The sequence below is a fragment of the Pleuronectes platessa genome, chromosome 11, assembly GCF_947347685.1.
Source record: "Pleuronectes platessa chromosome 11, fPlePla1.1, whole genome shotgun sequence".
Classification (NCBI taxonomy): Eukaryota; Metazoa; Chordata; class Actinopteri; order Pleuronectiformes; family Pleuronectidae; genus Pleuronectes; species Pleuronectes platessa.
The window spans coordinates 6,069,244-6,082,928 of record NC_070636.1 but is presented as its reverse complement, the minus strand read 5'-3'; the positions used below and the strand labels follow the sequence as shown (position 1 = coordinate 6,082,928).

Sequence of the window (13,685 nt, the reverse complement as noted above, 5' to 3'; positions counted from 1 at the left end):
CTTCACCTTCAACTGTGTAGGTTTCCATAATGAAAACACTGCAACAAGTGCTGTCTGTCACTGCACAGGTGAGAGAGAGAGAGAGAAAGAGAGAGAGAGAGAGAGAGAGAGAGAGAGAGAGAGAGAGAGAGAGAGAGAGAGAGAGTGCAGACCTGTCCCCCTCCCTCCTCCTCACACCCTGTTGTGAAAGCTGCAGCCGGAATGCCATGGAAGATATATAGACCCCCCCCCCTTCCTTCTGTACCTCTCCCTCCATCTCTTCTTCTTCTTCTTCTTCTTCTTCTTCTTCTTCTTTTTCATATTCTTGTTCGTCTTCTGTTTTCTTTGCAACTGATACACACCATCCTGACCTCTGGCATGCGGCACTCTTCCTCTTGCTCATGTCAACGACCTCAATTCTTCTCTGTTGAGCTATTGCTGTTATTCCTGCCTCAGGCTCCAAGTGTGTGTCTGTGTGTGTCCCTGTGTGTGTCCCTGTGTGTGTGTGTGTGTTTAAACGTCATCGACCCGTTCCATGTGGTGCCATCCTGTGTGTGTTGATTGTCAATTAATGATTGACTTGCATCACACACACATTAACCTTTTTTTTTTAAAGTTCAAGAGATAAAGTTATGTAACAGGATTTTAAAGTTTATCTCAGAGTTCATCCTCTTTCTCGGGGGTGGGGGGGGGGGGAAGTATTTGTAGTATTTTTACTGCCGCACATTTGTGTCTGTGTCGGCTCTCGGCCCCTGTGGGGAATTGTGGGTAATTTGAACATTATGTTTTTGGATTGCACAGTAGCAAACTGGTAGTGCAGCTTTCCTTGCACAGTACCCAGAGCCGGCCCTAGCCTTTATGGGGCCCTAAGCAGTATTTGATTTAGGGGGGGGGGGCCCCCACCGCCTTGGTGCCACAACTACTTCATATCATTGTCAAAGCTTGATCGTTCACACACTGTAAATAAAACACACACATTGTAAATTGTGTTAGTTGTAGCTGTGTTGATCTAATGCCCAGCCTTTATGCTTTTATAGTGTCGATCCTAAATTACCAAACTACTTTTATTACCTTAAATGGTACAAGTACTCTCACTCTCTCCACACAGTCATAACAGACATAACAGTAGATTAAATAAAAAATAGCCGTGTTTAATTTAGAACCATTAGCTATGCCTGAAGATAGTGCTTTGCTTGTTACGGCTCTAATGATCCAGAATGACGTAAACACTGCGTTCAGTGAGCTGGTGGAGACGTTTGAATAACTGTGGCAGATGTGAGGAGGAGTCAGGTTTATGTGTTAAGACCAACGTTCTTCATTCAATCCACCAATCTGCCTATGACTCTAAATAATAATAATAATCGAGGATATTTTCTGCAGATGTTTCTTAACCCTGATCGCCGAGCGCAGGCAAAGACGTATGAAACACTGACTGAGACGTGATAGTGAACATAGAGGAGGTCCGGCTCTGACTGACCGCTGCATCATGAAACTGTACCAACCTGATATTTTTTAAAGGTTTCAAATCCTCAGCTCTTGATGCTCTCTCAGTGATCCCTCTATAAATAAGAGGTTTACGTCTAATTGTTGTGCAGCAGACGCTCTAAGTGTTTTAGCTGCAGCTGCTGTGGTGAAGACACATGGAAGAGAGCTACTGCCCTGACTTAAGAATACAGAGGAGGTCGACTCCATCACATGCCAAAAGTAGAAATGACATATTTGCAGGGAAAACCATCTTTTCCTTGTCCATGTATCAAAGCTTCCTCCATTTTTTTTATCTTAGGAGCTGATTTCTTGGCTCGTTTGCATCTCCACTTAATTTCCTGTGCCCAATCTCTCAGTTAGTTACCTTTAAGTGACTTTATTTGCTAACTTTAAATACCATCATCATCATCTTTAGTATCATAATCATCCTCATCGTGAAGCCCATCAAGAAGGCCCTCCTCCATGCCAGAGCTTCCTCCTACTCCACATTGACAGAGGGAAATGAGAACAAGCCCTAGTTTCTCTTCAATTCAGTTCAATTCCTTTTTTTATTTTGTATTGCGCAAAATCATTAGACTTTAAAATGATAGAGAAACCTGTCAGTTCCCACAATGAGCCAACACTTCAGCACTGTATCCAGGCTACAGCTCGACTGAACCCAGTATCCCTCCAATCAGGAACAGTGATGACTTAATGTGCTTCTTTTTTCATAAAAGTGTAATAATTTGAACAGAAACTCATCCTCTCCTGCCCTCAATTTTGTTTTGGGGAGGGGGGGGGGGGGGGTAATGAAAGAGGATGTCGCACCTTGTTGAGCCCTATGAGACAAATTGTGATTTGTGATTATGGGCTATACAAATTCAATTTTTGTCGAGGTTCTAAACTTTGAGATATTACACATAAATATTCCACAGCCCATCTTCTCTGGGTGTAATCTCCTTGTGTTTCTAGATGATCCACAGAAAAGCAGTTTTACTTTTTAAAAAGTAGTTCTAGCTCAACCTCTCCGCAGGCTGGTCTGTGGATGTGGATGGTGCAGAGGCTAATGGAAAGACTCGCAGCTGGTGATTGGTTTGTATTGCTTTTGCCATCACAATGGAAAAAAAACACTCTTGTTGCATTGGAGAGGCAGAAGAAATCTCAGGGACCAAACTGCCACAGTGGCCTCCCAGTGCTTGAGGCTGTCATCTGAATGAATGAACTGTTTGGGAGAGACTCTCTACCCGGCTCCTGTAATTATGGTGAGTCAGCGTCTCATGCACACGAGTCATGGTTTTGTAATTTCCAGGCTCAAACTTGGCTGCCTGGATCGGGCCGAGTCAGGCTTGGATGAATGAGAGAGAAAGAGAGAGAGAGAGAGAGAGAGAGAGAGAGAGAAGCAGTTCCCTCGCTCCGTCAGTACAATGATTCCTTGTGTCACTGCCAGCAGAATATCTCTGGATGATGACGACGGCTGCTCCCTCTCTCTCCCTCTCTCTCTATCTCTCTCTCTCTTTCTCTCGTCTACTGTGTGTCTTGCTTTCTCTGCCTCTCTCTCTCCCCCCCCCCCCCATCCCTCCACCCATGGTGTGAAGGATTACATAATAGGCAGCTTTAGTGTGGGCAGAGAAAGAGAGGTGTCACAGACCTCTCTCAGTGCTACTCCTCCCTCCATCCTCCCTCCCTCCTCGCCTCGTACCATCTGCGCCACGGAGAGCTCGGCACCACGGCCTGCTTTCTCGGTGTTTGCGTTGTCTTTACGATGTTGTGCGGACGCGTGTGCACATCAGCGAGGAGGGAGGGTCAGAGACACAACGAGTCCACGAGGTCTTTAAAACCTTAAAAGGGGTTTTAAGGGGTTCACTGTGTAAAATGTCGAGGTCGTCGTCGCACAACCATAAATAGACGATGCATCTCGCAAGTTGTGTTCTTCACGACACTCAACGGTGTAATCAGTGACTCTGTGGTTGTTGACATAGATGTTCTGTCCGCCTCCAGTGTTCTCTGAGGGGTTGACTCTCCTCACACAGGAGTAGTAAAGATGTCTTCTTGATTCATGTCGTTCTCTGGAGGTCTTCGCTCACCTGGTTTAAGCCCCTTTCTTTGACTGCCTAACTTCTTTCATGTGGCTTAGATATTTACTGTTGTGTGTTTTTATGACTTTATACATGTAGTCATTACATCCACCGAGGATGTTGTGCTTTCATCTCTGTGTCTGTTTGTTTTAAATCAAGACTACACACAGATTCTTTGTCAGATCAACACAAAACCTGTTTGTAGAATGTGGTATAGGTTCGGGAAGCACCCATTCATTTTAGTGATGTGGATGCAGGAATTTTTATTTCACTTTCTTTAACGTTGCGAGATAGAGCTTCTTCTTTTCTTTTTTTTCACATTTTCACCAGTTTCCAGGGATTAATTCATAAAATCTTGATTTGCATTTAGGGAGATATTAAAATAATAATTTGACCGTCCTGGAAATATAAACATTCTCCGTGCAGCTCTGCAGGGACACTGTTTCCCTGCAGACTTCATGGATTTGATTAAGAGGTCATATGTGGGTTCAGCTCAGCTCCAGCAGCCACAGCATGGAGGGATCCCGCCTGACCGAGAGAAATAACTTCTCACTTCTTTCCCAGACTGGATCCGAGTCCTCACAATTCACTTCCTACCTTTACGTGACGTATCTTCGTGGATTATAATTTGGGATAAAAGGAAAGAGTTTCTGGAGTTGTGGCTGCAAGACACTCAACTTCCGAGCTAAACTTCATTTTTGGACGGCAGCAGCTACACAGCAGAGACAGCACATGGTCGCAGGGACCTTGTCTTCCTTTCCATGTGTCTCTTATGGGTCCTTCCATTGCAGCACAAACAAAGACAAACCAGAGAATCTGCTGCGAAAAACAGCCCGACCAGTTTGTCGTCTCTTATTTCAAAACCACAGAGGGAAGTGTTGTGTGTTATATTTCATCTCAGGAGGGTGACACCAAATAAGGGACAATAACTACAACACAACAACTTTTGTTGCCAGAACAAAAACCAGCGCACCTTGTTCCTGCCGTCTCACTGGGACATGACCAGGTGTGACAGATGAATGACTCCATTGTGTGATGTTGGATAAGTTCCACAGTTTTGATGGATGTTAATCCACAATCAATACTGTGTAACCAGGAGTAAATATTAAACTTCAAACATCAATAATCCTACTCATAATAAAGTTTCTACATTTATAATTGGTGACTTGTTAATGAATCAATAATTTGAAAGGTATGTAGGACAGCCTTTAAAAAAAAACATCAAATCTAAACAGTCCAACTCTAAGCTTTCAAATCAATGCTAAAGAGCGATAACAGGAAGTTACAGGTTTTCCAGCTGGCTCTACTTTCACATTGGAATGTTTGTTTGAACGTGATTTGATTGGCCGGTACTTCAGTTTGCCTGATGAAAAACCAAGCTCTGCCGTGTCACCACAGTGGAACCACAATGCAGTTCAGAAACGCATGTCTCCCCATTAAAGGGACACCAGCGTAACCATAACCCAGAAATGTTTAGAAGTAAATCATGTTATTTTTTACTTACATATAAAGTTAAAGGAATAGTTTTGCTAACATAATATACTTTAATACACTTATAAATACCAAAGACAAGTCTGTCCGTTCCATATGGAGCCACAACACACGATTGTTGTTTTACACTAAAGTATATGACAAGACATAAAATGTTAATGAGGGATCTGTAAAGTGGCCTGGAGGGTGGATTTTTATTAAAGCAGATTCCGGTCTATATGCAAAGCTAAGATAATTGCCTCCTGGCTGTGGTTTCATCTTTAGCATGCAGCCAGAAAATGGTGTCAACGCTCCCTCGGGCAACAAAGAATATAGAAATGTTTTCACTATTTCCAAAACACTGGAAGTCTTTGTGCTCAACCAACAATCTGCAGCATCAGCAGCTTTAAACAGAAAGACGAGGGATTGGTATTAGTCGTCTCATTTAATGCTCCATTAGAAATTGGCATTTTTAAAACAAATGTAACACTTGTTTTTATTAAGTTAAAAAACAAATATGTTTTGTTGAGGTTGTTCTGAGGCACTTGACACAATCCAAACACTCCAGTGAACCCATCTGACATTACAGACAGAATTGAAAACAAGGTTATTGTCCCTGGAGGCAAATTCTAATGCAAAATAAACAAAGTTATCAGGATATTTCAGGGAAGTAGAAGTTCATAATAAGATAAGAAAAGTGGGGAAGTCTCCAACGTTACAGCAGCAAGAACGCAGTCAGGAAATAACATCTGGAAAGTATTAAGAAGCAGCATGCAGTACTTATAAGTAGATATAAAAATGTGAAGTAGAAAACTAAAGTATAAAGGGTAAACAGATTATATCTACTGTGAACATGTAGACAATCAGGGTTATTAGATATAAAGCATCTATGCATAATCCCATTAAATACATCAAGAACTTATTAGAAGTTGGGATGAAACTTTCTCTCTCTTGGGACACTCTCTGTTCCCCAAATCTAATTTAGTCGCTGCATGGACGATGTAGCAATATGTTTTTAGCAGATATAGGGACCAGGGCAGGAGACTACATTTCCCATGTGTCACATGCAGAACAGGAATGGCCAGTTTCCACTTGGCTTTTATTATGCCATCTTTTTCTTTTCTCCCCGCCTGCCAAACTCCACCAAACCTCCACAGTTCTTCTCCCACTCCATCCATATCTTCCTCAGGATTTCACGGCTTATTGATTCTAAACCAAATCACATTTTGAGAGGGATGGAGGCACATGAAGGAGGAGGCGGACGCTCCTTCGGCTGCTTCTCTTGATATTTCTCTGTACGCAGCTCGCTGGCAACCGGACAGGAAGCAGGAAGTAGTCCATGTTGACTGGAGTGCAGAGATAACTCCTCCAAACTCCCAGGGACCGTCACGTGTTCTTGTCCTCTCTCTGCTCAGTCCCATCGGGCTGCAGGGACGGAGTTTGTGCACGTGTGCGACATCCGAGTCTACACATGCAGAAATCCAGCTTCCTCTGCAGTCAACCCCTCACTGTGGGTCAGGCCTGTCGGGGGTCACGGGTATTCTTAGAGCAGGGAGATAACTGCTCTGTCATAAATACTTCTCCTGGAGTTTGCACGCACTCTGCACAAAAGTTCAGCCATTGTGATTCGTTGAATTTAATGATTTGATGCATCTTGTGTCTCTAAACATCAAATCTTTTTTTAGGATGCAAAGCAAACAGGGACTTTTTGAGTTCAATTTTTTGTTCTTTGGCTCATTGATTCATGTGTAGATGATGTAAAGACTTGCTGCACAGCTGTGCTATGCAGCATTCAGCCTCCACGCTTACACATTTAAGTTTTCCAGCAGTGGTTCATCAAAGGGGAAATAGGGAGAGAAGCCCACTCTATATCACGTTGACAAACTCAGGCATGTCACCATTTGAAGCTGTGTGAAAAAACTCTTCTTCACTGTTATCCGTCTGGTAAAGAATGTGATGGAAAGTGAAAGTTAGGAAACTCGGACTGGGAACTTGAAAAACAAGTGTTCAGGAATTTGCCTGTGAGAGAGAACTGCACAATAACAGTATTTCAAGTGTTATGGGTAGTTTGAAAAACCCCCCTGAACAATCCACGATTCATACTCAGCTTTTTCTTTGATAGAAACCATCAATGATTGTTTAAACACCGAGCGTGAGTAAAACAGGCCCCAATTAGAAAAAAATGAATGAACGAGAAGACTTCCCGGGGACAAGTGGAAACAGAGAGACACGCTGTCACTTCAGGCAACAAGGCGACTGCTGGTGACTCCTCTGACTGAGCGAGCGTGTTGGATCTTGTTCAGCTGAGTGGGAATGTTTGGTGTCGAGCTGCTGCTGTAGATCGGCTCGTGTGGTATTTACTCGTCACCAACACTTTTAGCTCCAAACAGAAGAATAGGCAGCGAGTTCGTGTATTCTTCATACACTTTACTGTATGATCTAAAAGTTCCAACAAAACGTTATCTCACTGTGTACACACATTATGATTTAAATCTCTGTGTATATTTGTTCATTTCTTATTCTCTTTCTAACTATTATCTGTTTTGTTGTGATGTACCGACACTAGTCTATTCTATTCTATTCTATTCCAACCTGTGTGAGTCTCGAAGTGTTTGATTTGTGTTGCCTTCAATGATGGTGCAGAAACAATAGATTTGTGTTCACACGTTGCTCCGGCTCCAAACTGCCTCCGAGGAAACAGTCTGGAAATCTGATGAGTCACCAAAAACCTCGTCCTTTAGTGCTGTTATCCTCAAAGCAACAAGACAACACGCTGTTCCACGTGTAACATTTTATCAGAACATTATTACCGGACTCATCATTCTACCTTTGATTGCTTGGTTCTAATCATAGATCATTTCTAATATAAGGATAGGCTGCGTGGGGGCGGGGCACTGGTGAGTTGTCTAGAATGAATGGGGGCCTGTGGAGCTGTGGCCCCAGTATGTGACGTTAATTGGGCAGAATGTCTGGTCACCATTAACTTCAATTGTATTGGATTTAGCTGCAACGCTGTTTTACCCCCTGATACTTCCCCCACGCCTCCATCGGCATAGTAGTGAGTATAGATGAGTGAATTTTCATTTTAGGGTTGAACTATCCCTTTAAAATACATCGGAGAGGAAAAAGTAGTGAAAGTAAAAGTCCAGATGACAGAGTAGACAGAGAAGGGATCCACGGTGATGTATGGCAATAAGAGATACACTTTCAATAACACTTATAAAATCTCCTGTCAGAGTGTTTATCTGCTGCAGCAGCTGCTCTGTCTCTCCTTTCCTGTCTCCTCCCAAGTCTCCTTTTCTTGTCTTGACTCAGACGGACGTTTGTTTCATGACTCATGTTTCATGGTTTTTTACTTTTTCTTTTTACGCTGTGACCAGTAAAGGTTGGAAACCATGAAATGCAGATTACTGACACTGGTTCACACCCTGTTATTCCCCTGATATACAGGTTTTTGAGATCGTTATTTATTTATACAAAGACACATGTTCTCAGAGGCGTGTATTGGTGAGGATAAAATGAAAGTAAAGCAGACTACTGAGTATTTTGACTGTTTGTTTGAACTGGTGATATGCTGGTGCAGCATGACTACACAGGTGGAGGTGGACAGATTAAAGTCATACAAGGGAATATGTCTGATTCTCTGCATACACCCCTAATGTTGCTTCATCACCAACTTCCTCTTCCATGGAAACGACTCCCAAACACTGTGCTCAGAAACTATGAAGTCATTCTGAAGAGAAATGAGGGGGATTAGTCTCTAGACTCATGATTACATATCTGATTGAAGAACAGGACTCTTTCAGTCAGTGTGTCAGACTGTGTGTGTGTTTCACAATAATGACTAACACGTCATTTATTAGTAAAATTTAATACCAGAGTAACTTACCACACCTCACCTGTGGGTTGGAGGGAAGATGATGAACTGGGCTTGACGAGGAACCACAAAATGAAGGAAGAACACACTTGTGATTAAACCACCGAAGACTTTACTCACTGAGAGCATCGCCCAGCCACAGTTTCAGGTGCTGCACGTGTTCGTCTTTCCAAATGTCAAAGTCAGCGCCTCAAGCACAAGGGGAGACAAATCAGGAAATCATTTACTCAGTGGTTGTAGGTCTCTGACCCTCTGACTGTCTGACTCTGACCTTTATCAGACCAATCCCAGAACAAACAATATTCTAACTGAGAAACCCAAGGTGAGGTGTGGTGGTTCAAAAATTCCAAATATTCTTCCATGAGCTTTTCTGTTAGTGATCTTGGGGAAGTATTTCAGTGTGACTTGTTCCAGCATTAACCCTGAGCTGAAACTCTGGTCTCAAACATTACTGAGATCATTTCATTGTGTTTTTAACTGTCATTTCTCACTTTATGTGTATATATGTTTTGCATGTGTGTGTGAAAAGTAAAAGCTATTCAACTGTGATAAGGAAAACAGGGGCTGTATGGTGGAACAGTTTGCTTCATGGGGTTTTCTACAGGTACACTGTATTTTGGAAGCCTTGTCATTCTACTGCTCAGGTGTCCTGAAGTCTTGCCTCACTTGAAATGTGTCCTCACGTCTGTGTATCATATTTAGAGTCTGAATACCTGTGGTTCTACGTGACTCTGATTATAGAGCATCCGGCTCTTGTGGAACCGGTCGTGATAGGATCAGTAGTCAGTGTAGTAGGATCACTGGAAGGTTAAAAGTCAACTGAGTTTATATTTATCACGTAGATGAGTTATTAAAAAGGATCTCTTCTCTGTCCTCTAGGCGCGCCCTGCTCTGGGGGCTAACTGCTAAGCATGCTGGGCAAGGACCAGCAAACGACCAGCAGCCTCAACCTGGTAAAATCAGAAGTGTCTGACACCGCGGCGGCAGGAGACGCACACGACGGCATCAACATGGCGGAACTCGTGGAAAGCTTGGACACCAGAGAGCTGGATATGGGGGAAGGAGAGGACATCGACTATGATGGAAACTTAGGTGTGTTTGTCTGTGTGTGTTTGTTAGTGTGTGTCTGTGACCTAGGCTCTGTTGTTAGTGATTATTTTAAATGCAATAAGTATGAATAATACCTGGAAAACCATTTATAACAGAACAAAGCAGTTGTTTTCATGAAAAGCCTCTAATTTGGTGAGAGGAAATTCAATTTAGAAGAAACCTGACATGTCTGAGTATGAACCAGGTTTGTTGTTCATAAAGAGGATGTGTGTGGCAATAAAGGCCCAGAGATGTGTCTTTCATCTTAGGGTGGTTCCCAGGGTCTCTAAGGAGGAGACGAGTAAAGCTGCTGCCATGATCCACAGGGGCTGCATGTTCGAACGCAAATACCTGAGTCGGTTGATTTTGACTTTAACCAGAGTGTTTCCTGAGTAAAAAGAAAATGTGAGAATCCAGCAGGAACACAAATCAGGATAAAAAAAAGGTGGCATCACATAGAAGAACGTAGGTGAAGATGTCACCCTGTAAAGACGAGGTGATTGGCGAGCTTTTGGTAATTTAAAGGTTATTTCCTGCCTCCTGCTCCTCCCCTCACCTGTACGCTCTCTGGAGAATATTGCTCCTGTTGGTTTCGCATCTGACCAGTAAGATCTCCTGCTGCGTTCTTCATATTCCACAGGCAAAGTCCAGAGAATGACCAGAACCTGATTGTCAGCACATTATCTAGAGTTCACGTCTGAAAACGACTCGAGAGATAGAGCGATGACGTAGAATTCTCATATCTATTTCAACAAGAATCGAACTGTGCTTGAGTACAAGGGTGGATTTGTTTCCTTTACGTAATTTGAATCTCACAAACGTTACCGGAGAATAAACGGGAGCATTTGGCCTCACGCTGCAAACTAGAAAAGCACAGAGATCCTCAGCAGCCTCCTCTCATCCTCAGCAGCCCGAGCTACTCCCACGTGCTCAAACCAGAGAAACCACACTAAGCAGCCACCTCTCCTCCTTCCTCCCTCCCAGGGGACTGTCGTATCCCGTTTGCAGCAGTGTACGCCACGGTGGGCTTCAAGGAGGCCAGCGCCAGGGTGTACCTGCCCACCGTGCCCCTCATCGCCCGGATCCTGGAGGTGGAGAGATCCACGGCGGCTCAGGACCGCTTCAACCTGTCGCACCAGAGGAGCGTCAACAAGGTGCTGCCCTGTCTTTCAAAGCTAGAAATGCTTCTCCTGCCTTATTCTGAGTCGTTTTTATTATGGGAACTATGAAATTCTCATATTAATTACGTGTCACATGCTCTGAATGATATCAGCTCTAGTGACAGTTTAATATGCTTGATTTGTGTCACATCTTAAGCGACTAAAAAACATTCTAACGCAGCATTTAACCCGACCATTTTTATTCTAAGCACTTTCCCGCAACACGTGCACACACTAACTCGCTGCTCGCCGTCGCCCCCTGCCTGTTGTGTGTCTGTGTGTAGTCGCTGCCAGCCGTGTTTAAGATTGAGCTGAAGCACGGCGAGTTCACCTGGGTGGTGAAGAGGAAGGAGAAGCATTTCATGGATCTGCACAGGGAGATGAGGAAGTACAAGACCTTCATGAGGATACCGCTGCCGTCGCGCAGGTTGGCGCCTACACACACACACGCACAGATCGACCTTCCCACGTGAACACACACACACGTGCACACACCGAGAAATGCACACGGCTTGTTGCACTGACTTACATTCTTCTGCTGAAGAGTTGTGTTAAATTTGAGCTAAAGGAAACAGTCTTGATCTGGAATTGAACATTTAAGCTTCAGCTTTTTCTTCCCATATGGGAGATGAGTGACTTAGTGAAAGGTTTTTCAGACACACACACACACACACACACACGCACACACTCAGGTGCATAGACACACTGAATAATGATTAGCATTTTAAAAAGCACAGTGTTCCAGTTACATAACTTGACAGAAAGACAAATACTACTTAAGAAGCTGAGCCTGGAAGGTGATTAGTTTAACATTTGGCTTCTTTGCTCAGGCAAATGTGTTTGACTAAATAAACCTACTTTACATCTTACACTTATCTCTGCCTCAGCCACACAGTGAGGAGGAAGACGGTGAGGAAGAGCGAGGTGAGGGAGATGCCCTCCCTGCCGAGGGGCGGGGTGGACGATCTGGTGCGAGACGAGCAGGTCTCCAGCAGGAGGGTACGTCCCAGCGTCTCAGCCACTTGTGATGTCTTAAAGGGATAGTTCACCCCAAATATGAAAATCTCTATCAATCTACTCAGCACTGTGCCGATGGAGGTGGTGGGTGAAGTGTTTAAGTCCATCAAATGAGTGAACTATCCCTTTTAATGCAAGGAGCTCTCCAGGTCACTTGGTGCCATTGAAATGAACTCCTTGTATATCTATTCAGGAAAACCCTGACTTTGTGTGTGTGTGTGTGTGTGTGTGTGCGTGCCAGTTTTTACATGCATGGACTTTGTCATTAAAATACTCACAGTGGCCCAAACCGAATGTGTGTGTGTGTGTGTGTGTGTGTGTGTGTCCCTACAGAAACAATTAGAAGACTATTTGAACAAGCTGCTGAGGATGGCCATGTACCGCAAACATCACCATACTGTGAGTAATCCTACTAAGCACTAAACATAACCTCATCATCAAGGTCAAGGTTAAACTCATTCAGGTTTTATTTGAGACTTCAATAGTTATGAGACAAAATGTCGTCTACTTTAAACATGGAGAAAGGGACTTTACCAGTTAATCCTATTCCTGGTGGGATTTATGCTTTTCTCCGTTTCCCTCTGCACGATGTGTTGTTGACCCAGCTAGTCGTGTGTTTACCCATCGCACTGAGTCTGCTTGATGTTAACACACTGAGAGATGTGTATCATTACTACATGTTGAAACAACCCCTTGAGCGCAGGGTTGATGCCCTGGGTGAAAACAGATCTGCGAAAAAACCCAAGATGTCTTTAGGTTTTTTATTTGTTTTCTAGAGAAATACATAAAAAACGTTAGTAATTTTTTCTTTTAAACACTTGCAGGACGATACTTACTGTTTGTTTTTCTTTGCCGAGTTTTCATTTTATTCTGTATTAGTTATTATCAAAAACACCAGGAGCGTTTAAAGAGACGTCGGTGGCCCCAGGCGAAAGGGAACTAGGGGCCCTACACCCGCCTCCTCTTTGCACTTAGCTGATCATAGTATTTAAGAAGATACTCACAAAATTGCCGTTGCTGTGGACTAACGTATTCAGCCATTCTTAAGGAGGCCCCCCCCTCTCAGCTCACAGCCCTGGGCAGCTTCCTGCTCTGTAGCAACGCCCCTGAACACATCCACGTGACTACATTATCAGATCCATCTTCTATTTTGAGTAAACACATGTAAGCTTTAGTGTCCTATATGTTATCTTCATCTAATCTGACTTAGGAATCAAAATAGATCATCATCATTACTTTAACTGCCTCATTGTCCCCGTCGTGTGCTGATTAAACAATATTGTGCATCATTAAAACGTAATATCCACGCTGAGATGATTTCTGATGACTCACGTCTGCTCACCGACTCGTGTGTTGATTCGTCCACGTGAGACTCAGTGTGTGAAGCCTCTTGTTGTCTCTCCCTGTCTTTCCTCAGATGGAGTTCATTGACATCAGCCAGCTGTCTTTCATTCATGACCTGGGACCCAAAGGACTGTGAGCATTTTCTCCTCCTTCAGTTCCCATCAGTCAGGACGACAAACGTGAAGCACTCGAGCTGAAATCTAGAGAATC

The 13,685-nt window shown here is 43.5% G+C and overlaps 1 protein-coding gene across 1 annotated transcript in view; it reads left to right on the top strand.

The window, feature by feature from the left end:
• pld1a (phospholipase D1a) overlaps positions 1–13,685 on the top strand; it is a 30,285-nt gene that overhangs the window by 672 nt on the left and 15,928 nt on the right. Inside the window, exons 2-7 of the mRNA XM_053435456.1 lie at positions 9,745–9,957; positions 10,939–11,108; positions 11,399–11,541; positions 12,002–12,113; positions 12,465–12,530; positions 13,549–13,607. Coding sequence (XP_053291431.1) covers positions 9,777–9,957; positions 10,939–11,108; positions 11,399–11,541; positions 12,002–12,113; positions 12,465–12,530; positions 13,549–13,607 — 731 coding nt within the window. The 5' untranslated portion in view covers positions 9,745–9,776. The remainder of the gene's footprint in view (positions 1–9,744; positions 9,958–10,938; positions 11,109–11,398; positions 11,542–12,001; positions 12,114–12,464; positions 12,531–13,548; positions 13,608–13,685) is intronic.